This window comes from Rhinichthys klamathensis, unplaced genomic scaffold (assembly GCF_029890125.1).
Source record: "Rhinichthys klamathensis goyatoka isolate OS25496 unplaced genomic scaffold, OSU_Roscu_1.1 h1tg000170l_1, whole genome shotgun sequence".
NCBI lineage: Eukaryota > Metazoa > Chordata > Actinopteri > Cypriniformes > Leuciscidae > Rhinichthys > Rhinichthys klamathensis.
This window is the reverse complement of record NW_026606701.1, coordinates 2,128,237-2,153,905: the sequence shown is the minus strand read 5'-3', so window position 1 is coordinate 2,153,905 and position 25,669 is coordinate 2,128,237. Positions and strand designations below refer to the sequence as shown.

The window sequence follows — 25,669 nt, the reverse complement described above, 5'->3', positions numbered from 1 at the left end:
CAAAACTTGGTCAGCGTTTGAGAATTGAAAATAAATGTTTTATTTTAGTTCTAATACAGTATTGGCCTACCTTTATGACATTTACAAATGTTAAGGCGGCACTTTTCCATACAAAAAAAAACAAAACAACAACATTTATGTGAAGTACAGTTCAGAGAGCTGAAATTCACCACTCTAGCTCCACAGGGTATTTTCCTGTGAGACAGGCTGTGCAGTGGCCATATCTAGTAGTCTTAGTGCTTGAGCTGATCCTCTCATCTTTCCCATGTGACTCTATCCCACTTTGAACAGCAGATACCAGGCCCTCAACTGACAGGTAACGGACACTTGTAGCACCTGTTCAAAGCAATTAAAGCACATAATTATAAAAAAGAAATTTGAGATTGGAAAGTGTGTGTACTTGTATACAAAACCTTAGCAATTAAGTAAATCTCTGCACCCTGACTTACCAATATAACTTGCTATGTCTTCAAACTCTGGTTTGTTAGCAATTAGCTCCTCTTTGGTAGGAATGTTGATGCCCATGTAGCATGGGAACCGGATTGGAGGTGATGCAACACGAATGTGGACCTGTAAGGTGTCATGTAACAAACACATTATGTCGGTAAAAAAAACAAAAAACAGCAGCAAACATGCAGTACTAATTCAAAAACATTTTACCTCTGTTGCGCCTGCTTCCTTCAGCAGTTTAATAATAGGGGAGATGGTGTTGCCCCTCACAATGGAATCATCGACAAGCACCACTCGTTTGCCAGAAAAGTTGTCAGTCAATGCCCCAAACTTCTTGGCCACTCCAAGTTGACGCAGGCGAGTGTTCGGTTGAATGAACGTTCTGCCTACGTAGCGGTTCTTACACAGCACCTCTACATACGGAAGGCCAGACTTATAGAGAGACAGAATGTAAAACTTTATATTGTCCCTGGGTGAACCAATAAAGCATTAAAACATGTGTACAGCTCCTCATTACTCACTTGCTGTGCGTATCCTAATGCTGCAGGTGTGGCTGATTCTGGAACAGTGCTGACTACATCAGCATCAGTGGGCGCCTCAATGGCCAACTCCCGTCCACAGCGCTGCCTCACTGTATATACCATCTGACCTGTTACACCAAAAAAAGTGCTCATTTCACCTAGTGCTATATACTACCGCTTAAAAGGTTGGAGTAGGTATGATTTCTTTGGATGTTTTTTAAATAAATCTCTTATGCTCACCAAGGCTGCATTTATTTGATTTAAAAAACCCTTCAAAACCCATAATGCTCTGTGCTCAATCTGACTGTCCGTGAGCGGGAATACAAAAATGCGCAAGTAGGATATTTTGTTTTATCAAAAGCATTTTTGTCATATGGTGGACATTAGCTTACAAATAAATCAGGAGATCTGGGTCCAGGTAACATGGAGAAAGAGTACACTGTTCATTTACATATACTTCCGGCATTATAACAATAGAATGCTGGTTGAGAATGCGTGAACTTGCCCTTTAATTTGTCCTCTGATCCCAAACTTTTGAACAGTAGTTTTTACCACATATTACTGTTATATCTCAATCCTACCTATCACTTAAAACATAAGAACGATTGTAAACATTATGAACTTGCCTTCAAATATGGAGTCTGGCCTTGCAAAGTAGACATACTCAAATATACAGAAAGCAGGAGGGTCTCCTTCAGGTCGCGGGACAACACTCAAGGTCTTTAATCCATTTTTAGAGATCTGGACAATCTCTCCAGGCTGTACTTCACGATAATACCTGACAACAGAAAAATGGAAAACTGTACACAAACAAACAAACAAACTGATAAAATATGCAGTAGCTATGTGGGCTTAGGGATGGAAACCCCTTTAAAGAAATTGTATAGATAATCAAAAGCCAAAGTAAAAAAAAAAAAACACTTTCCCCTATTTTAATTACACCAAAAGCAGAAATCAAATCAAACAGGGTGCTTCTTTTAGAATGATGTGAACATACTTTGCTCCAATGGACTGGAAGCTACAGGACTCAGATGAGACCACCCAGCCTTCTGTGTCTGCTTCTCCAGCACCTAAAGAAAATAAAAAACGAGTTTAGCAGGCCACATGCCATAAGCCTTTATATTGCAGCCAGTGACATGCCACGTTATAAATACACACTTATAATTGGCCACCAAAAGCACAAAGGAGGATATTTTGAATAATGTCGGTAACCAGACAGCTGATGGACCCCATTGACTTCCACAGTAGGAAAAACAAAATACTATGGAAGTCAATGGGGTCCATCAACTGTCTGGTTACGGACATTCATCAAAATATCTTCCTTTGTGTTCAGCAGAAGAAAGAAATTCATACAGGTTTGAAACAACTTGAGGGTGAGTAAATGATGACAGAATTTTCATTTTTAAGTGAACTATTCCTTTAAGCCATTACATTTTGCATACTAATTGATAATTTGACGGACAATTATTAATCATGAGAGCTTAGTCACTCCAAAATAACATTACATTATATCTATACTGATAGTTGTGACAATATATAATCATCCCTTTGCATCTGTTGCAGTTTGAATCTGTTCATGTTGGTTTCATAAGTTGATTACCATTTGTAGCATGTTTTACCTGTTATAGTTGAGTGTGTACATCTATTTACAGACTAAGACTTAAATAAAGTTGTCCTTTTATAGTGTCTTCTAGAGCTGCGCGATTTGGGGAAAAAAATGTATTTAAGAAAAATGCAATAATTTTATTTGACTAGTTTAACTGTAAAATTTCAATACTACTATTCATGGCCCTTAAAAGGAACCCTTTAACAACAACCAGTTTATAAGCACTTCTCATTCCGAGTATGGGAAGATTGTTGGCGCATGTTACATTCCCAAATGCATAATATGCAACCCAAATTCAAAGCAGATACAGAGATGTCTTCACCTCCAACCCTTTCCTTTACTGAGAATAACTCTTTTGGTCCGCACACACCTGAGCTGTGCAGTTTGGATATGGGCACTAGACGTCCAATAGAAAGAGGCCTATTTCCATAGGGGTCTCTCACAGCATAGATCACATCTTTATACATCACTAGCAGTGAGTATGAAGTAGGTGTCTCTGTCATCAGGTTCTTTATACTGACAAACACAAACAAACATTCAAAAATACATTTTAACAAAAGTCTACAGAAAAGGACTTCATTTTGCAATTAGTAAGACAGACAGGGTTTAACAAACAGTGACCCAATCAGATGTTGCAGTGATGAGGATGGACTTGTGTAACTTACCGAGCAACCCAATCAGGAGTGTCAAGCTCCTCCATGGGTGGAGTCAAAGCAAGGAGCTGGGTGATTAGTTCACTGTCTGAGCTGGTGGATAGACCAACACCATGGCGCATAACCTACATCACACAAACACCTTGTATTAAAAAATAGAAAAGAAAAAAAAATAACAACCCCACCCTTCCACTGAAATTCCACCTAAAGGGATACAAAAGGGACACACTACACTTTTTGTTCCATTGGCTTCCATTCATACGCATGTGAATGCGGGAGACAGGAAACACAAGCTCATGCAAATTTTTCTGCTTTCCAAAGTTTGAAAAACTGCCCTAATATCATGTTGTGACCGGAGTTAAAAGAATCTAAACTTTAAATCTGAAGGATTGCAGTAAAGTGGAGTAGATTGCACATTTTTACATTTTGGATTTAATAAATTGTCGAATAATATTTTTTACAAAAGACGCCACAGTATGTGATGTCATATGTGACGCCATTGCGGTATCCTAAGAATTTTTGCGTGCTCAAAGTCTAGTGTGACCGCCGCTTAAGAATCAAAGCCCACCTTCTTGCGCAGCGCGGAGGCATTGACCAGTTCTCCATTGTGTGCCACTGCAATCTTGCCATGCAGCGTGTCTACCACAAAAGGCTGGCAATTCTGCAGCTCTGAGATGCCCGTGGTGGAGTAACGTGTGTGTCCGATGCCTAGGTTAACATTGCGCAGTTTCAGCAAATCCTCTGGTTTAAAAGCTGTATTCACTAAGCCCATGCCCTGTGAGAGAGAGAGAGAGAGAGAGAGAGAGAGAGAAGCAATTATGTCAGGCAAGTCTAATCTTGCATTCACTGCTGTATGTTGATATGTGTTGGCCCATGGATGAGGAAGAAATCATGTTTTAAGTGATCAGTTGATGTTGTACACATCGAAATGCTGTGTTATTTTTACGCTACCTTCAGGGTGGTGTATGTTGGTGGGTTTGCTCCAGTACTCGTGACAATTCCAGCACTCTCCTGGCCCCTATTTAACAAAGCGTATTGTAAAACATTCAGTTATTTTCACATTAATGATCTAAAAGAAATTATGCAGATTTAGCAACTGTCTTACACAGCAAGGACACATTAAAATTATTAAAATTTATAATTTACATTTATAATGTAACAAAAGATTTATATTTAAATAAATGCTATTCAATTGAACTTTCTACTCAAAAGAATCCTGAAATGTGAATATGAGAAATGTTTCCACAAATATGTTAAGCAGCAAAACTGTTTTCAACATTAATAATATTAAATAATGTTTTTTTCTAATGTTTAATAATGTTTCTTGAATACCAAATCCACATTAGAATGATGAAAATTCAGTTTGGGAACATCACAGGTAAAAAAAAAACAATAGGCTATATTAAAATACAATATAGTAGAAATTACAATAAAATTGAAAATCTAAATAAAATTAATGATCCATAATATATAATACAGTTTTAACTATTTTTTATCAAATAAATGCATCCTTTGCAGAGCATAAAAGGCTTTTTCGTAAACATAAAAAAAAAATCTTACCAATCTCAAACTTTTGACCGGTAGTGTATACTGACATCAATAACATTATAAGAGGAGCCCATTCACTATCATGATTCATTTTATCAACGAGTGAAAGTGTTGGATGATAGAGAGATTACCAAAGTTAAGTGGGCAGCGACTGGTCATGTGATCTCAACATGGCAGCCTCCATGAGGAGTCCCACCCCATGTGAAATAAAAACACTTGTATTAGGCTTCCAACATGACTGTCTTCATCTCATGTGAATATTAGGGCTGGGCATCAATTCAGAAGTCCCGATTCGATTCCGATTCACAAGATCTCAATTCGATTTGATTCTCGATTGATTCTCAATTTGATTAAATGATTTCAATGATTCCACTATTAAATGAATAAAATTGTTGTTTTTTTGGCCCATGTATCCTTGTAATAAATTAGGTTATGACACCCTAAATTTTAGATAACAGTGAAATTTAACAATTCTCGATTCCAATTTCAACACCACAGCCAAAACTACTAATATCAATTTCAAAGATTATTTAAAAACAAGTAAACAGTCATTAATAAAAAATTTAAAAAACACAAGAGAACAACGATACAAATGAAATATTCTGTGCTTTTCAGGTTTTTCAGGTAGGTCTAACATTTCTCAGTTCACTGTACATATTCATTAAAGGTTCCTTATTAAAGTAACTAAATGTTATTCAGTGAAGAGCAGGGAGTGATTTCTCTGTCTTTTGTTGTTTGATGAACAATTCAGACAGCATCAGGAATTAGCACATGCGCTTTCTTTCTCTACTGTTTACTTAAGCCATAACCAACCGTATACCTGTATACTCGTAAAGGCGGGCATTTTGACATAAGTCTGTGTGAATTTGTCTGTTTAAGCCGGTTTAAGCACAGGGAAACTTGAAAGAGAATTCATTTTATTATTTACACGTTGTCTGGAGCAGCTGTGTCTCACGAGTTCTCTTGCGCTTTAATGCTTAAATTAGCCAGGCTTGAAAACGTGTGCAAATAATAACCTTTCATGACCATGAAGCACTGGCCCGATCGGGACAGTTCATTCAACTGTCCGAAACGTATTTCAAGCTGAAAGCCGCTCCTGCATGTACAGCACTGAATGAATGACAGGATGCCCGCTGTAACAACGCACTAGGTAAAGAGGATGGCATCTAGTGGAGAAGACTGGTAAGATTAACGTCAATCAGATTTCATGTTAAATTTTTGCGGAAGTACATAGGAAAAAAAGATCGATTCGTGGCTTTTGAGAATCATTTCGAATCGACCACATTTAAAAAAAAACAACTATTAATCTATTTTTTTTTGCCTAGCTCTAGTATAATTTTAAACATTTGTAAAAATACTAGTTAGTTATTTAGGCGCTAAACATTTTTAAATAAGGAAATGTACTTTAATATAAAGAAAGTGTAGATATAGTGACAAACTGATGGTATTTGTTAAAGTGATATTGCATGCAGTGAACCATTAAAAAACATGTCTTTGCAAGACTAGTCTGAAGAGAGAATGTGTCCCACCCATTCTTCCTAAATCAAATCAAACTCAAGCCAAATCTGTTTTTAAGATTGAATGACTGCACAGTGTGTGTAACTAAAGCAGATAAAACTGGTTTATGTGAAACGGTTAGCCAGAGAATGAGAAAGAGGGGAAGGAGAGGGGAGGGGAGAGAGGGGAGGGGGAGGGGAAGGGGGGAATGAGAGAGAGTAAGAGAGAAAGAGAGACTGAAAGCATGAGGGGAAAGCATAGACAGTTTATCCCAAAGATGTGACCGAATAACCATAAACGACATTTAAATCAGGCGTGCAACCAAACGCCTTTGAGCCTTTTCCACGTGTCTTTTTGAGGAAGATCGACACAGAAAGTGCAACTCGTTCGCCAAGCCACTTCTCACATTTCCTCCCCGGCCCTCCCCCACCACACACAGCTTAAGCCAGTCATGAGGCTGTACTCGGTCACGTGGCCGTTCCTAACTGGCTCAGTCGTCTGGTTGCCTTGGACACTGAGCTTAAAGTCAACAGGGAGGGGGAGCAGAGAGGATAAAGGCAGAGGCGAACAAACAGAAGCCATTTCTAGGCAAGCTTAGAAACATGGAGCCTGAAACAGACCAACAAAGACATACTGGGGAGGACAAGAGGCAGAGGGACACAGCTGGACACTGGAGAGGGGATGAAGTGAAAACTCTGCTTTCAGTGTGGAGGGAGAGACAAGCCTGGGAAGAGGAAGAGAGCAGGGCCAAGTATGAGGCCATCTCAAGCCGTCTGAGAGAGCTTGGGGTGTGTAGAGACTGGCTTGAATGTAAGACCCAGAGTAGGAGCATGGCTCTTCCAGACTGGAGGCCTACGCAGACGGTCTACAAACGCTCTTCTGCAGATAGCAGGCCGCAGACCCAAAGGCCTTACGCGGCAGATGAAGAGCCGACTGCTGCCAGAAGAGAGGAGCCTGCTTCACTGACAGGTCTCCAGGAAGGTAATTCTCAAACAATAACAAAACCAAAATCCTGAAACTACAATATTTTTGCCTAAAACACTCGGGTTAGAATTGAATATTTGCTTATATATATATATATATAGTTAATTTTAAATAATATATTAATAAAATAAAATACATTCTACAACACTTTTTAATTTCCATTAAGACAGTGGTTACAACTAGGGGGCCTAAGGAAACTTCTAATCCTCAAGATGACTTAAAATAATTTTAAATAAGACAAAGCAACTAATAAATAAATTAATACTTATTTTTATCCATCTCAACTTCTTTGAAGAACCCAGGTTCCCGCTGTCTTGAAAAACCTAAATATATATAGTAGCCTAATAGTGTGATTTCTAGCTTTGTTGGGTTTATTTGGTTAGAAATTGTGAGTAAGAAATATTTTTTAAAACCCTTATCCAGTAAAGGGTTAAGGTTAAAACTGGAAAAGTCATGGGGCCAAATATAGTTGTGAAAAATGGGGGGCCTTGGAAGCAAATGGTTTGAGAATGCCTGCTGTAAAACCTTTAATCTGAAAGCCTGTTAGCTAATACTTGCACGAGCTAATTTATTTAAAAACCTGGTGGAAACCCACCTGGTGGCTCCATTCAGCTACATTGTTTATACTAAATATTCCTTTGCCTAATGTCGCCAAACCTGTTGTTAAGTGGGAGCCAATTTACTTCTAGGGCTGGAAGGAGGTAGACACTGGTCTGACAAGGAGGTTCGGGCTCTTCTTACGGTTTGGTCCGACAAGGAGGTTCACAAGCAGCTTCAACGTTCCCACAGAAACAAGGCCATTTTCCAGGAGATGGCGCATCGGCTGGAGTGCCAACACAGCGTGGTGCGTGACTGGAGACAGTGCCGCACTAAATACAAGAACATGAAATATGACTACAAAGTCAGCAAGAGTCAAGGCCGGCCAATAAGGTTCTTCGCTGAGCTTGATGCTATAATGCAGGGCAAAAACATTGAGGGTAGATTTGAGGAGGACGAGTCACCAAGGAACATACTAGACAGGGACCAGGTGGCCATGAGGCGAGAATCTGTCGAAGAACAGGTTATCAAGATTGATGATGGTAAGATTTGTTTTAATTAATTGCTACAAAATAGTTCAGGTTCTCCATCTAGAAGTTGACGTTTTCCATCTTTATGCCCTTCTTTTAGATGAAAGTCTGGCAGAGATGCAAACAATAATGAATGCCGCCACTCATCCACTGATGGCAAGAGAGACAAGTGAGTTCTGACAAAAACTGAAATGCTAAATGCTGTTTCAACATCATAAATCTCTCAAAAACCTCTCATTTCTTTTTCAGCGACGACAACAGCAGCAGCAGTAAACGAGATGAACATAATAACAGTGCATGATTCAGGCAGAAACTGGAGTGAAGAAGAGGTGGCCGCACTCCTTCAAATCTGGGCCGAAGAAGGGATTCAGCGACAGCTACAGGGTTCAACCAGAAACAAAGACATATTTGTGCAGATTTCACGCAGGCTTCTTCAGCAGGGTGTGGAAAGGGACTGGAAACAGTGTCGCACTAAGTACAAAAACCTGAAATACCTCTACCGTTCTCTGCAGAGAGGAAAAGCCGACATTGGAGATCCTCGCCGTGTCATGAGGTTTTACGAACAGTTGGATTCCCTTTTGTCCAAGCCTCCTAGAAGTCGACTGAATTACGCTGAGTTTTCCGACACAAATCATTTACTGAGGAACTCTAGGATGTTTACTCCTCCAACATTTGAGGAACACTCCATGGGTGGACTTCCACATGAGAACAATGACATTGTTGCAGTTAGATATGACCAGCCGTCCATTGATGAGGCCACATTGAGATCTCCTGCCATTTCTGCAAGAGCCTTTCAAAACCAGACTGAGACTGAAGGCATTTTAACAAGACCAGAGGAAGTGTCAAATGTTGAATTTGAGATACCTGAAATGAATTCCACAATAGTAAGGCCTACTGGCAGCCCTCCAATAGAATATGAACAGCATCTCTCATCTGACTCCATCTCTGCTGTTATTTATGACGACAGTCGTAATTACAGAAGGATCCCAGGTATTAAAACAAATTATACCAGTGGTTCTCAACTGGTTTTGCATTAGATATCATGTGACGACCATAAGCACGACCAAATTGGTATATCGTATAAGAGGAAACTAATTGAAACAAAATAAAGAAAAATACATATTTTAGATTTTTAAGACAATAATTCACTCCACAAACACAATTATCCTTCTTGAACACATATTTAATGTAGTCTGAGTAAAATTTTATTTTACCTGGCAAAGTTTTGTTCATGTTTTTTGAAAATAAGGGGATATTTGAGGATGATCCAATCGGTCCATGTTGGCACTTCTGCATTTTCTGCCAAGTGACAGATGAATTTGTACCACGGGGTTTGTGTTTGACACAGTTTGATCGAACACAAAGCCTTCAATGTCAACAACAAAGGATATGGGAAGCATTTGCCTCATTTTAAGCCTTTTTCTTTTTTTTGCTATGCCAATTTCTTTTCCTGCTGTTAGAAACCCAATCAGACAATTGTTTGGTCACGGCTCACCAGTTGAGAACCACTGAATTATACTACACAAAATACTTCATTGCAAATTATCATGTGCACATAATGTTACTTTCATTTGCATTTTCTCAATATGTGTGCATATATTTGCAATGTAGACAGCAGCGACCCATCATACACAAGAGGAGAGCATGTGTCGGCTACCAAAGGGAAAAAGAGGAAAGCTGCAGACGAAGGTTTTTCATTATATTCTCCTCACAGACATTCTCAAAGTTGTGAGCAATGAGTAGAGATAGGTGTGAGTCAATCTTGTGACTTCAGCTTGACTAATAGAATCAAGATTGGGAATTAGAGCGCACTGATAAGGATACATGAAAAGCATTTCATAACAAATCCTGAACTTTGCATAACATAATTATAATAAATTAATATATATTTATTACTGGAAATATATTAATCACGAAATTCATCAGTATTATCACTTTCTTTGACAAAAGTAGCATATTAAGAAAAGGTCAGTGAACAAACATGTTCTTTGACCCATGTAACAGTGTTAACAGTATCTTATGTGTGTTTAGGGGATCGTTTGCTTTGTAAACAGTTTCATCAGAGCACTGATGATGGAGAAAGCAGCACAGACTGGTCGGAGAATATAGACTTCCAATGCAAAGAAGAGGAGGATCAATACATTCCGATCATGGAGATAACCTCTGTGTGTTCAATGGCATCCAATGCAATCACATCTGAACAATCGGTGAGATGCAGGACAATAGAAGTCTATTGATCTGTGATTTTACTGCATAGCTGCAGGTAATTGCAAATCGTCATGTTGACTGAGCTATATCAGCATTTATAAATCATTATATCAGTAAGAAAACAAGATCAGGCAATTGCAAAAGTTGCCCCTTGGTAAATTATGCATCTGCATGACAAAGTGCACTAAATTACAGTGGTCAACATTTGAACTGGATCAAAAAAGTTCATCAAAGTTGTCCTAAGACAAGAACGGGTATTGTTCAAAATTCATGTAGGCTATAACTTTGATGCAAGGTTTTGATCCACTTCAATTGTTGACTATTGTAGTTTGTATATTATATGTGAAACAAGACATTCATTTCATCCAGTGTTTTCAACCTGGGAACCACAGGCAAATTCCTGCATATTATATGATACTTTATATGCTTTATTTAAAAGAAGAAGAAGAAAGCATATCAGTTTTAGATGATTTCCTGGTCTAAGCTGGTTTTCCCATCCACCCAAACCCCCTTTAAAATGCAACAGCCTGGCAAGATTGGGAGCATCTATAGGCTGGATTATGTAATATCAGCAGGAATTATCTTCATATTTTGTTCCCTAGTAAGAGTAAAATACCCCAAGTCGCATAAACAGGGAGCAGCCAATAAACAGCAGCACACTTACCTGTGCTGTAAAGCAACAAGTCCAAGTGTCAAAATCTGCGCGACCTCCAGTTGCGTTGGCCATTCCCCCGCTGCCACACAGCCGAACACCCCGCATTCCTCTCCAATGCCCGACTCCTCAAACTCCATGTCCTCCTCTCTGAATAGAGCTGGCTGGGTTTGTACTGATGGCTAGCATGTATTTCCACGCTTGCTGGATGGAGTCTCTCAAACCACGTGTTTGTTTCCTCACACACAGCGGAACATGCGGCAAGGCAGAGGATTTGGCAACACAAATGCTCAAATGAACAAAAACACAAGATTTGAAGTCCAAAGTTAGTGCAAATGGAAAATAAAAAGTTTAGCAAAGCATGTTTAGTCAAATCAATAAAATGTTCAAAGTCGTGGAGATCAATTGTAGAAAAAATGCGCTCAATACCTTGCGTAACGCGCTCAAACTTCAATGTAGTTTGCAAAGATATCTTGCATCAGAACAAATCTTTGCTCCTAAACAATATCAATGGATACGTCTTTTCTTTTGTCTTTCAAAGTATGCAGATTAAGATTGTGCCCACGTGGTGAGGATGGCATTACTCTGATTGGTTTTTATGAATCGCCAGAGTGTCGTAACGCGTTGCTCACGTGAAAATAAATGAGTTGAGTCTCGCTCCTCTTCGCCATACTTTACATCACCCTTCCTCTGAAGTCCAGGTAGTTATTAAAACTTTTGCCTGAAACCCACCGACACAGAATAATCAAGTTTCTAATCATTTTTTGCAGGAAAAACGACGCTCAACAACAATGTCGAACACAGCAGGTAAGTTTGGAATCATTCGTCTGCTCGAAGAGTTCTGGTGTTCACCATGTTTTTACCGCTGTGCAGTTACATGCGCAGTGAATACAAATTTACCCACATGGCATTACGCAATAGACATAAAAGTTCTTTTGTTTTCTGAAATGTTATTAATACGAATCAGTAACACTACTAGATGAGGAAATATGGTAGTATAAGTATTTTCAGCCAAGATAAATCAGACTATGAGTCAATGACAAGTCTGTATAAAGTTGATTTTTTTTAATCTAGTTTAAAACATGTCCATTTCTTAAAAATGTATTTTTTTAATCTACAAAAATTATGTAATTACTGTAAAATAACATTAGTATAACCATCAAAAAACAATTATTAAATAAATTAAAATACTTTAAATTAAAATTCCCAGAGCAAACCCTTTTTTAAATAAAATATGATTTGGGTCATTATAAATCAAGAAGTTTTCTTAAGGTTTATCCATTTCTCCTTAACAAAAATTATCTTGATTATATGATTATTGTCTTGAAGTCACATACATTGGAATCAATTAATGTGAATTGTTGCCTTGGTTTTTTATGTTTAGAACTGAAACTAGGTCAAAAACTGAACGAGGGTAAGACCAAGCAGATCTTTGAGCTTGTGGGTGAGCCAGGTCATGTTCTGGTCCAGTCTAAAGACCAGATCACAGCGGGCAATGCGGTTCGGAAGGATCAGATGGAGGGAAAAGCCGCCATTGCCAACAAGACCACCAGCTGTGTGTTCAAACTTTTACAGGATGCTGGTGAGATTTCCTTTCTGTTGACTTGATTAAATGAAAACTAATTACAGACAACATTTGGCAACCTGGTTAATTTATTAATATTATCACAATATAATATAATACTAACAATATTCATTAAAAAAAATTTAGTTGAAGATCTTCATGTGGTACCCCCAATTTCAAAGTTGCCAGAGGTCTCTTGAAGTAATTTACTTTTAAAATAGTTCCCACAACCTCAGCAATTTTAGTGAATTAAAGTTGTTGTGCACCATGTGCAGCTTTTGATGGTTTTACTGTGGGGAAATGACTGCCTCGTGACAGCCATGCTTCCTTTAATTATTCTCCATTACAATATGCATGCTGTGTTTAGGCTATTAAGACTGCTGTCCCAGTTTCACAGTGTGAAAGCACGCGTCCTTTGTCAGTCATGCATCTTCTCTGCAGAGTCTGTGTCAGTATATCACTGCACTCTGTTTGAAAATGCTGTTAATGTACTAGACCAATCCGTTTGCCATTTCTAAAAGGATGCACACAGTAATGCGAATCGTGAATCACTTTCTATCAGGGCTTAAGACGGCATTTGTCAGGCAGCATTCTGAGACTGCGTTTGTGGCCTCCCGATGTGAGATGATACCCATTGAGTGGGTCTGCAGGCGCATAGCCACAGGCTCCTTCCTCAAACGCAACCCTGGGGTCAAAGAGGGCTACCGCTTCACTCCTCTAAAAATGGAAATGTTCTTTAAGGTGAGGTTCTGTTAATCAGAAATAAAGTTAAGAAGGCTTTTAATCGATCACATTTAAATGTAATGTCATGCAATTTCAAATTTTTTCCACATATTGATCACCCGTTTACTTCCATTATTCTTCATTCAGGATGACGCCAATAATGACCCTCAGTGGTCAGAAGAGCAGTTGTTGGCGACTGGGTTTGAGCTGGCAGGTCTGACTATTGGTCGCTGTGAGGTGGACATCATGAGCAAAACCACGGTGGCCATTTTTGAAGTCCTTGAGAAGGCTTGGGCCACACAGGACTGCACGCTGGTGGATATGAAAGTATGAAATCTGGTGTAGAGAAGTCCACACTACAACTCTAACGACTCAGAAGAACGATACTGTTGAAATTACTCTTAGAATGATTTTTTCCATCTGATGAACGAAAGGCCAATAAGAATCCATCCTACTTTAAATAGCTTAAGTGTTTAAGGCAGCAGACACCATAAATCAAGCTTAGCGTTAGTTCTGGTTGGTCACGTTAGTCAAGCTCACATCAGCTGACTCTCAGTTGACCCACGTCTACCTATAGGAATACGACGCCTATCACTGTATTCATATATAAGCTTCAGTATTATCAGCAGCAATCAGGAGCTAATGACCCTCCATCCCCAGCTCCTCCTCTCATCAGTCAGTATGGCCTTCTGATTCCCCTTGAATCAGAATAAATCGAATTCTGTTGTACTTAAAATCTTGAATTCATTATATCTGCAATACATTCATGTTGGTTCTGTTCTGTTTACCCTAAGGGGGGGTTATTGCTGCTCTTATCCATGCTAGGCTGCATAGATGCGCAGGGAGTTCTTGCCCAGAACAACCATACCGCCAAGCCACACTATATGCTAATTGTCAATCGTATTTGACGATGGTGGTCCTGACAGAATTGCAGTGCATGCTTATAATAAACAGAACATTATCATCCGTTGGTGTGGATGCTGACATAGTTATTGTTGTAGCTATCTTTATAGAATTGTCCTTGGTTTGAACAGGCTCCTTATTATTGTGGCAATTGCTACTTGCAGTAGAGGTTTAATGCCCATAATCTGTCGTTTTAGATAGAGTTCGGTGTAAATGTGACCACTAAAGAGATTGTGCTGGCTGATGTGATTGACAACGACTCATGGAGGCTCTGGCCAGCTGGGGATCGCAGCCAGCAGAAAGACAAACAGGTAAATAGCCAAGCATCATGATGTGTTTAAAAACTGTACCTCAGGCATGAAATTAATTTATGCTACTTCTTTACCAGAGTATTATATTAGAGTAAAACTAGAAGCCACTAAGAGTTTAGTATTAATCCAGTGAAGCAAATGTCCTTCTGCTATGATGATCATGATCTTTCCTGAAAGAACTAACTAACCTGTGGCAAGACCTATATAAGTATGACTGTCAGATAAACACTGTTCTCTGTGTAGGTTTACCGTGACCTGAAAGAAGTGACTCCTGAGGCCATGCAGATGGTGAAGAGGAACTTTGAGTGGGTCGCAGAGCGAGTCAAGGTACTATTATTTAAAAAAAAAAAAAAAAAAAAAAGGTTTTTGATGTGTTTGTTTACCTTGTAATCTTTAAATCAAAATATAACTGGATCTAGGGTAAAAATGCCATAATTCTCTCTGGTGACATGCTGGATTTCTCCAATCATATAGTCCATTTAGTCCTTCCCCACCCCCTCAAGCTTGCATTCATCGGCCTCAATTTTTAAGTGCAATGCCCACATCTGAAAATCCAATCAACAACCAATGCTTTGAACCAAGTCCAACCCTAATCGTTTTCTTTTAATAATTTGTTACGCTCAATCAATTACGCTCAATTTCTTTTACTGCATCAAGAAGCTAAACGCTAACAATGAGCTCTGTGACCTTTGGCTATTTAGTTAGTTCCCCTAGTTCAGGCTGTCATCCCTCTTGACTTCCCTCTTCCTCCAATAAAAGTCTTTCACAACATCTAAATGACCGGGAGATAATGTTTTGAGTATTCTAACTGAAGCATTAGTGACTAATGGGAATCTGATTCTGTGTGTGCATCTAGCTGCTCCTGGAGTCACAGGCGAGAGGAAGAGTAGTAGTTCTGATGGGCTCTACCTCAGATGTGGCTCACTGTGAGAAGATCCGAAAGGCTTGTGGTTCATATGGCATTCCCTGCCACCTTAGAGTCACCTCTGCCCATAAAGGCCCTGATGAGACACTCCGCATCAAAGCTGAATATGAGGGTATGGCCGAACACAACATTGTCATCTGATCTATTAAGAACAGAACAAGCATGCCCTTTCTGCAGACTTTTTTTCTCATGGCTTTTTTCATTGCCAAAATGATGTAAAATGTATATTTAAAACTATTTGAAATTGTTTTCAGTAGATAACATGTTTTAAACCCAATATTTTAATCCAGAACACTTTAGTAATAGTGAGGTTATTGCTTAATATAATAACTAATTTAATTGATCAATGTTTTTCTCCTCAGGTGATGGAGTTCCCACCATCTTTGTAGCAGTGGCAGGCAGAAGTAATGGCTTGGGTCCCGTGATGTCAGGAAACACTGCCTATCCAGTTATTAACTGTCCTCCAATTAGCCCTGACTGGGGTGCTCAGGACATCTGGTCATCTCTTCGCATGCCTAGCGGTACCGATTTAAATGTCATTAATTATTCTGTATTGTATTGTAATTGGTGAGTGGACACTACTACTACAGACATGCATGGGGTCTGAATCTTTTTTTTTTTTTTTTTTTAAGTGTCTCTTATACTCACCAAGGTTTCTCTTATTTGAGCAAGATACAGTAAAAACAGCAATATTGTAAAACATTTATAACAATTTAAAATAACTTTTCTAATTTAATATCTCTTTAAAATGTAATTTACTCCTGTGATGGCAAAGCTAAATTTTCAGCATCATTACTCCAGTCTATAGTGTCACATGATCCTTCAGATATCCTTCTAATATGCTGATTTGCTGCTCAAGGAGCATTTATTATAAATGTTGAAAACAATTGTGTTGCTTAATTTTGTGGATTTTTAAGGATTATTTGATGACAAAAGTTCAAAAGAACAGCATTTATTTGAAAATAAATCTTTTATTACATTATAAATGTCTTAACTGGCACTTTTAATGCCGAATAAAAGTATTTGTTTCTTAAAAATCTTACTGACCCCAAACTTTGGTAGTTGTGGTAGTAATGGTAGTTAAACAACTGTGCTGCTGAATTGTATGCAATGCTAAACATTTTCTCATTCTCACTCTTTCAGGTCTGGGCTGCTCCACTGTTCTTTCTCCTGAAGCTGCTGCTCAGTTTGCAGCTCAGATCCTAGGTCTAAATAACCATTTGATCTGGGCCAGACTTCGGGCATCCATGCTGAACACCTGGGTCTCCCTGAAACAAGCTGACAAGAAGCTGCAAGAGTGCAGCCTGTAATAGATCAGCATTTTCATTCCCTCCAAACACATTGTTCATTTCGCTTACATTTTTGTGTACACACCAGTCATTGCCTATAAACAAGCCTATGTGAAATGCTGACCTAGAGCTTATTTGCAATAATACCATTTCAGGTGTACATTACATCAATAAACATTCCTCTGTTACATTTGTCTTGGTGATTTTGTTCTTCTCAGCAAAAAAAAAGAGAAAAAGTGTGTATATAAGGATTATGCAATAATTTAGTTTATAAATCTGAGGTAATTTCACTGTAAGTGTCTGTTCTTCAAAACAGAAGTTTAACTTTTTGTTTAAAAAAAAAAACATCTTTCTCTCATCTTCACAGGGAATGGTTGACTAATGTGCGCTACAAATTCTTGCAAGGCTGAACTGAACAGCGCCATGAAATCTACGTGTGGCCAAAAACGTATTGCATCCGTAGTGCACTACTGCCTGCCACAAGTGCTACTACCAGGGGTGTAGTACCAAATTTTGGGCCCTAGGTACAAACCATATTGCTGGGCCCCCCGCGACGGACTTTTGACTTGAGCTCGGCGACTTCTAAGGGGCCCCCCCCTGCCTTGGGCCCTGGGTACTCGGTACCCTTTTCCCCCCCGCTACCACGCCCCTGGCTACTACTACCACTTAGTTTGTGCGCCACCTAGTCTGAATAACACTTCTAAACTCAAATACGTCCATATCGGTTTTTATAAGTTTAACCGTAAAAATGAATTACCATATCTGTCAAATGATAGATTTTTCAATCTCTGAAGATTCAGGTCTAAACACCAATGATTGATTCAAATTCACTATATGTTCTTAATTTAGCAAAACATTCCACTAAATGAAGTTCTGTTTTAACCACTTCACACATGAGGACCCTAGTAAGACGTAAACTAGAAATACTCTTAGATTCTTTAAGAATGGTAATGTCACCGTATAGCTCAGATCACAGACAACCAGCTGTCTTACAATGAGTTACTAAAATTAGTTATTCCTACACAAAGAATTATTCCACACTTCACTTCTCACATTTTTTTAATTAATTGATATTATTTTTAAGTTTAATAATTCCAGTAGGCCACATTGTGATGTATTTTTTTTCCATCCCCAAATTTAAAGCTCCTGTAGGTAACTTTTGAAAACATGTATTTGCTAAAACTGTCATTATGTCCTGACAGTAGAATATGAGACAGATAATCTGTGTAAAAATCAAGCTCCTCTGGCTCCTCCCAGTGGTCCTATTGCCATTTGCAAGAAATACACGCTCCCGGTCAGAAACAACCAATCAGAGCCGAGAGGAGTGTCTTAGCAGTGTCAGTCACGCTCGTGTACGCGCTGATCACACCCCTCTCTTGCACAGCGCGAGCGCCGGAGCGCGAGCCGTTGTTCAAACCGGTTCAAACTCAAGATTGCCGACGTGCTGCAGCTGTGCTTATGACGGAGAAACAACCTAAACTGCCAATTCTCGAGTGACACCTGCTCATAAAACAAAGAGGTAAAAGGAAAAAGACTGATGACGATAATAACATGTAGATAAAATGTCACGCACTCACTCTGCTAAGCAACAATTGAAACCTGCTAATTCACTGGCTTGTCATGTTGCTGAAATAATGTACTAGCACACCTTATCTAGCATTATATATCGCTAGAATAATTACTTACATACTGTAACGTTAGTTACCTTTATCTTAACGTTATCTTACTAGCTATTTATAACTTATAGAAAGAGTGCAACGTTATAAAGTTACATGTAGGCTATTGGAAAATACATAATGATTTGAGGACCAAGTTTGTAGTCAAAGTATGGGCAGGCCATAGTCAATGTAAAGCATATTATTGACGTTTAGTCCCTATTAGTGAATGTGCCATATAACTTTTTATCCGCCGTTATGGGTGGCCCTGTTTACTAGCCTGCGCGTTCACGACAGGCTCCGCTGTGGAGGACGAGCTGGAGGGAGGGCTGTAGCGCAGCAGAGAGCAAGGGGGTGGGACCTGTAAGTTGTGCTTGTTCAAATTTTCAACGTTTTCTCAAAACTCCCTACTGCAGCTTTAAAGGACAACTCCGGTGCAAAATGAACCTCGGGTGTAATAACACATTGGTACAGACTAAATCGTTCCCTGAGATTTGTTTTCATGATAATCGAATGTAAAGAGTTTTATCTCTAAAAACAGTTTAGCTTATAACGCTAGTATATTGGGCATCGAGTAAGCAAAAAGAGATCGCTAGTTAATACCATTAACAAGGCTCAAATTAGCCCCACACTAACACGGCAGCATAATGAGTGTCCTTACATGCAAACCGAAGCATTGAGAACTTTGTAAGTGTATAGACAGTTTAATAAGAAGATACTTTACACAGACAGTACAGTTAGCGCATACAGACAGGACCCATCTTGGAAAACAGTCTCGATTAGTCAAACCACGAACACGGTGATACGTGAGCTGAACTGTGACTTGGAATCTCATATGGTCCGTTGTTTCCGGAAGAAAGCACTGAGCGCATAAGAGAAGCACTGAACGCAACAGAGAAAATAAAAAAATAAATATAATTTATCTTATCTTCAATATCTACACGTACTGTTCGCTCACCTTCGTGGTTCTATTGATCGAGACTGTTTTCCAAGATGGCTGCTGTCTGTATGCGCTAACTGTACTGTCTGTGTAAAGTATCTTCTTATTAAACTGTCTATACACTTACAAAGTTCTCAATGCTTCGGTTTGCATGTAAGGACACTCATTATGCTGCCGTGTTAGTGTGGGGCTAATTTGAGCCTTGTTAATGGTATTAACTAGCGATCTCTTTTTGCTTACTCGATGCCCAATATACTAGCGTTATAAGCTAAACTGTTTTTAGAGATAAAACTCTTTATATTCGATTATCATGAAAACAAATCTCAGGGAACGATTTAGTCTGTACCAATGTGTTATTACACCCGAGGTTCATTTTGCGCCGGAGTTGTCCTTTAAGTCCTCTTGAAATGATAATCAAAACCTTTGTTATACCATTTAAGATATTTAATAATTTTCACGACCTTAAATTTGATACAACTGAATTTAGGACTATTTAAGGACCTGCAGGGACCCTGAGAAAAGTTGACATTTGATGTGCACAGACAGAACCTTGAATTAATTTGATTAAAAATTAATGAAATGTTGTGCTTTTTTAGCGTGGCACTGCACATAATTCATATGGATGGGGACAGTGAGTGGCCCCCAGTTTAAAATCCAAACTGGGCTCCACACCCGCTGGTGAAGAGAAAGTGAAGCGCTGCAGCAGAGAAGAGAAAAACAGGAACAGCTCCATCCGTGCCAGTTGCTCTCCAAGACAAACTCTCTTTCCTGAAAATCAGAGAAAATAAAGGGTAATCATAAAGGGTGTCTTTTTATGGGGGATCATTTATGGGGTTCAGCATTGTCAATGTATATATTTGGATTACTTTAGAGGAAACAGAGTTTCCCTATACCTAGAGAAAAAGGTAAAAAGGCATCTCTCCTTCTGAAATTGCCCTCAGCATCCAGGAAGTGACCTGGATTAAAAGAGTGAGGCGTCTCCCACTCCGACTCATCAAACAGCACTGATGTCAAACTGCCGGTCACCATTGTGCCCTACAGAACCACAAGAGGCTTAACAAGAATAAAATTATACACACTACTATACTGTGCTTTAACTAATAGGCTCTGCTTAAGTTCACATTCTTATTTTAAACATCACTAGGCCCACCTTTGGGATAGAGTATTTTCCTATCTGAGTATCTTCCACTGTAGCTCGGGCCAAATTTAATGGAAGAATATTTCCTATCCTCTGTATTTCATGAATGACAGCATTGGTGTAGGGCATGTTGTCCTTGTCTGATAAAGTCGGCTGTCGTGACCCTCCCACAACACGATCAATCTCCTCCTGAACTTTGGCTAAAGAAACCAAAATTAGAGATAGTGTGATTACTTTTTATGTGCATATGAATGCCATTTTTCACAGTAAGCTCTCACCCTGTATCTCAGGATATTTCATCATGTAAAGGAGACCCCAGTACAGAGTGGTGGAGGTGGTCTCAGTTCCCGCCACAAACAGATCCAGAGTACAGACGCACAAGTTCTCCACATCAAACCCAGCGGATGTGTCGTCTTTAAGCTAAACAACACAAATGAGAGGCATTTCAATTCAATAACCATACGTTTTTTATTACCAGAGCTTTCCCATACCAGCTCACTTCACTACCACCTCAGAAAGGGTCTTACTTTTTCCATTTCAGCAAGGAAGCAGTCAATGTAGTCCCGTGGATATGATGGATCATAATCCGCTCTGTGTGCATTCACCTTCTCTTTAACAAAGTCAATCACTTCTTTCCACAGAGCAAAAATTTTCTTGTGCGGTCCAGGCAGTCGCCGCATGAGCCATGGGACCATGTTATAAAGCTAAAGAAATCAAAACAAAAAGTAGATGAGCAGTGAACGAAAGCAAAGTTTACTTGTTAGAATTAGAAAATGTTTACTTGAGCCCAGATGCCTCCTTCCAGATAAATGGCTTCATTAATGTTCTTCAACAGAGACTGGAAGTCATGGTCACTGTACTCAAATCGATTCCCAAACACAAGCACACAGATCACATTTGAGACAGCGTTGTTCAGCAGTAAGCGAGGGTCAAATGGTCGACCTGGAAAAGTTGTTCATGTAAATCACACTGCTTAAAATTTCAAATGCAATTGTCAATTATTTTTAGTCAACAAACCTCAGTCAATACCTTGTTCATTTGAAATGGCTTCATTCAGAAAGCAACACTCAAGACTGATGGATGGCTCTAAACTTTTCTTTCCTAATCCAAAGTTTCGAAGAGTTGAGAGTGCGAATCTCCTCTGATGCTTCCATTTATACCCATTGCCAACTATTAAACCTGCTTGCAAAAAAAAAACCTTTACAGTTAATAGATTACTGACAATTTATGGTGAAATGCTAAACCACCAATTTAACATTATGATATTAAACTGACCTTTGTCTCCAATGATGTCAATGAATAAAGGTAATATGGGACGATCAGAAAGGTTATCACCCTGTTCTGTATAGACCTCCTTTACTAGTTTATATCCATCCAACACAACAATTCTTGGTCCAAAAATTCTAAGGCTGAAAATCTTGCCGTATTTTTCTGCAAACTGTAAAATATGATTTCAAAATCAACATATGTATCTTAGAAATAATAGTAGGTTTCAGTAGTTTTTAATGTCACCTTCATTAATTTTAGTCCATTTACACTGACTAAAATTAAATTACATGTAATTTATGTGAACGAAAATAACATCGATTGAAGATAAATTAAGATAACAAATTATGAAAACGCCAACGTATCAACATATCTTAGAAATAATCATAGGTTTCAATAGTTCGTTAATTTTAGCCTATTTACTCTGACTACAATTATGTAATTTTTGTCATGAAAATAACATTAATTGAAGATTAATTGAACATGTGACAAGCTATAATAGACCAAACTTAAGCCACATTTTCCAACATTCTGAAAAAAATCTAAACATGAATTAATTCAGACATGTTTATTAGTTTAATTGGCTAGCTGGTTTAACTAGTTTTAGCTGGACTGTTTAACATTCCCAGTCTGACCAGCTGGAAATATAAAGTTGTCAGAACTTGAGCTCCTGAAATAATAAGTATTATATACTATTTAGAAATACTTCATCTTCATGCATTCATGCTGTTATAACTTTATCATGTTTTGGATATTCCATTACGTAGCTCATTGTTTTGGCAGGAGCACCCAAACCCTGACCATGTGAACAGAACCCTTTGTCATGTGTCCATTATTTGTAATGCTGCATTCCAGACAGCTCGGAATTTAGAATTTTCCCACTTCGTTCTTGGAAATAACCTCTGGAACGCCACTCAAAGTCGGATATTCGACCTGTGAACTCAGGGTCGATCCACCCCAACCTCAGCAAGATGAATCATTTGATGTCACTTCCAAGATGTCGGCAAGTCCTGCTTCCAATGAGCATAAACGTAAAAATACACTATTAATAATATATTTCAAATTAACTGGATCAAGCACTGTCTTTGTGAGAATAATCTAATCTAATCTTTACAAAATGTGGCGGTCTTAATTTTTTACTTGCCTGTGATTTTAAATGCACCAAACTCCCAATTAAAGGTGCAGTGTGTAACATTTTTGAGTATTAACAGAAATGCAATATGACATCCATAACTATGTGTTCAGTGGTGTATAAAGAACTTACTTAATAAACCGTAATGTTTTTATTACCTTAGAATGAGGCATTTATATCTACATAGGCGCGGGAATCCCCTTCTATGAAGGTCGCCATATTGTGACGTCATGTTTCTACAGTAGCCGAACGCGAACAAACAACGCTACAGAGCGCGTTTCGTCACTACCTTGAAAGAGAAGCTGCAGGAAGCTAGAAGAAGCTAGTCATAGACACCGTGAGTAGTGACTTTTCCCTTGTCAGTGGTGTAAATATGCAGTTGGATTGTTTCATGTAACTTAATTCTTCTCTCTCGCTGTGTTATGGCTTTGCTATGTGGGGATAAATGTGCTGGTTAAGTTCGTGAGACAGCTAATTAGTAGGCTACTCTTGTCATTGACCGTAAAACAGTTACAGGAATCACCAACCCGTCGATCTTGGAAGCATTTAAAGTCGATCGAGTTTCCAAAATCAGAGAAAAAAGCCTATTGTGTGTGTAGTAAGTGTGTCTAGGGGATGCGGAGGCGCGCGCGCTGTTACAATCACGTCATTTTTGCTGCGCGCACCTTTGGGCTCATGCGGACGCGTCGAGTTTAAACAAGGCGCTTTAACCAGCTCAGCCACAGTAACAGCTCATATTAGCCAGCTAAACTTTTACTACCCTGTTAGAAAAAATATATAGTTGCATAGTTTCATGTGGTTCTTCTCCCTCGCTGTATTATGGGTTTGCTATGTGGGGAGAATGTGCTGGTTACGTTCGTGAGACAATCAGCTGATTACTATTATTATATTATGTATTAAGACCCTTGATCCTCACCTGAAACTTTATCCATGATGTGGTTTATAATGGACTGTGATACAGAAACTTGGTTTACGCTGGCTATTCTCTACTGTCTCAGACGACGATGTTTGTCCCGTTTTAGCCACCGTAGCTTCTTCGAAAGGGAGGGGTGAGCGGTGGGCTGAGCCCTTAGTGTAAACTCGCAACCGAACCGCTAGATGTGCTAAAAATCACACACTGGACCTTTAAATTAATTAAGCTTTGGATGCATGGAAATTGGTCAACAAAAACAAAAATTTCTTCCCATTCCTGTGTTATTTGGAATAATCAATATATATTATCAAAACCAAGACTATTATGCAATGATTTTATTGGTAGCTAAGTTTAAAGAAGGATTTTCACCATTATGCTGTTTTTGTAAAGAGGAAACAGAAACAATCTTACATTTACTTTTCAGTTGTAATTATACCAAACTATTTTGGTCCCATGTTTCTTTTTGATTTTTTTTATAAGTTTGTCACAATAACTGATATAATGGTCTTGTTTATGGATTGTGATACCAGTTTATTGGAAATGGAAGTTGTAATTAAAATTCTTAAGTTATTTGGGAAATATCATATACATAGCCTAAACCAAATGTTACTATTTTCCACTGACTTAAAGGTTTTTTATGACTCTCTAACTTCAATACAGAACATCATAAAGCTGTTAAGACATCTCACCTGTTGAAAAGGATAATGTATTAATGTATGATTGATTTTTTATATAAGATGCAGAATTAAGATTTTATTGTTTTATAGATTCAGTGCTTTTGTATTACGTTGTATTCGCCTTTTATTGTTATTTCAATAAAAACAAATAAATAAATGTAAAAACGAACATTAACATTAGACACTAATTTCATGTAATAATACCTTCGTTTTTGCTTTTCGTCGGCTGTTTTCAAAGCGATTTTATGTTGTTTTCATTCTGTTTTTTTCCATAATTGATCAAACACACACACACACACACACACACAATATGCTCCTCTCGTGGCGACATCATGTGGTCAACATGTGAACGTGACATCTGATTCCAATGGACCTGAGGTCTGAAGTGTGACATTTAAATTTTGATATTCCAACGTCCAAACTCGTCTGGAACGCAGAATGAGCAGTTCAGATAAAGCGTGATCGCCTACTATCGAAACATCGATTTACCCAACAAGAATTTTATTTACCTCTGCAAACTGAAGATGAACCTTGCTAATATCTATATGATGAAGGTCTCCTATAATCGGCAAAGACCATGGTCCAGGAGGAAAGTTCTTCGGCGCTTTATTTCTGGTATAGTCACTCAGCAATAAAAACACACACGAAAATATCAAAATACTTTTGATATCGATCCACTCGTAAAGCTGCAACAGGTCCATGACGACTGACACTTACTGGATTGTTGTGTGCAAGTTTAAACCAGAGAATGTCTAATCCGTAGACGGGCTTTGTTTAAACGGTGCAAAAACAAAAACAAATCTTTAACCGGAGGGTCGAATCCATGCGCATCGGAAGCAAAATAATGTGGGTGGGTCTTCCCCATACTGTAGACTTCCCCCTAGTGGTGGAAATTTTGATTCTTTCCAGAGATTTGTTCATTTTCAGTTCGTTCACCAAAATGATTCGTTCAGATTTGTTCAGTGACAATTTCTTCATATTACATAAATGCGCCAACAGGTGGCGAAAAAGAGTTCCTTTTGTGCTGTGTCTTAAGTCAAGGAACGT

General features: G+C 38.6%; 3 protein-coding genes across 3 annotated transcripts; 1 reads left to right on the top strand and 2 right to left on the bottom strand.

The window, feature by feature from the left end:
* Window positions 1-91: 91 nt before the first annotated feature.
* ppat (phosphoribosyl pyrophosphate amidotransferase) lies at window positions 92-11,593 on the bottom strand. Its single transcript, XM_056259887.1, has 11 exons — window positions 11,199-11,593; window positions 4,182-4,248; window positions 3,799-4,005; window positions 3,243-3,355; window positions 2,948-3,093; window positions 1,969-2,041; window positions 1,598-1,749; window positions 972-1,099; window positions 661-882; window positions 450-570; window positions 92-336 (listed from the first exon to the last, which is right to left on the bottom strand). Exons 1-11 carry the CDS (start codon window positions 11,324-11,326, stop codon window positions 167-169), a joined length of 1,527 nt encoding a protein of 508 aa, XP_056115862.1. The 5' UTR covers window positions 11,327-11,593; the 3' UTR covers window positions 92-166.
* On the top strand, window positions 6,807-17,089 carry paics (phosphoribosylaminoimidazole carboxylase, phosphoribosylaminoimidazole succinocarboxamide synthetase). The gene is made up of 15 exons (XM_056259886.1): window positions 6,807-7,256; window positions 7,949-8,338; window positions 8,427-8,495; window positions 8,576-9,316; window positions 9,938-10,015; window positions 10,358-10,533; window positions 11,957-11,993; window positions 12,571-12,768; window positions 13,313-13,491; window positions 13,621-13,800; window positions 14,574-14,687; window positions 14,931-15,014; window positions 15,544-15,724; window positions 15,975-16,133; window positions 16,756-17,089. Exons 1-15 carry the CDS (start codon window positions 6,878-6,880, stop codon window positions 16,920-16,922), a joined length of 3,132 nt encoding a protein of 1,043 aa, XP_056115861.1. The 5' UTR covers window positions 6,807-6,877; the 3' UTR covers window positions 16,923-17,089.
* Window positions 17,090-20,071: 2,982 nt separating this feature from the next.
* Window positions 20,072-25,338, bottom strand: LOC130091794 (cytochrome P450 2J4-like). The gene is made up of 9 exons (XM_056259883.1): window positions 25,132-25,338; window positions 21,910-22,072; window positions 21,664-21,813; window positions 21,416-21,576; window positions 21,162-21,338; window positions 20,913-21,054; window positions 20,647-20,834; window positions 20,390-20,531; window positions 20,072-20,264 (listed from the first exon to the last, which is right to left on the bottom strand). Exons 1-9 carry the CDS (start codon window positions 25,321-25,323, stop codon window positions 20,089-20,091), a joined length of 1,491 nt encoding a protein of 496 aa, XP_056115858.1. The 5' UTR covers window positions 25,324-25,338; the 3' UTR covers window positions 20,072-20,088.
* Between the last annotated feature and the right edge of the window lie 331 nt (window positions 25,339-25,669).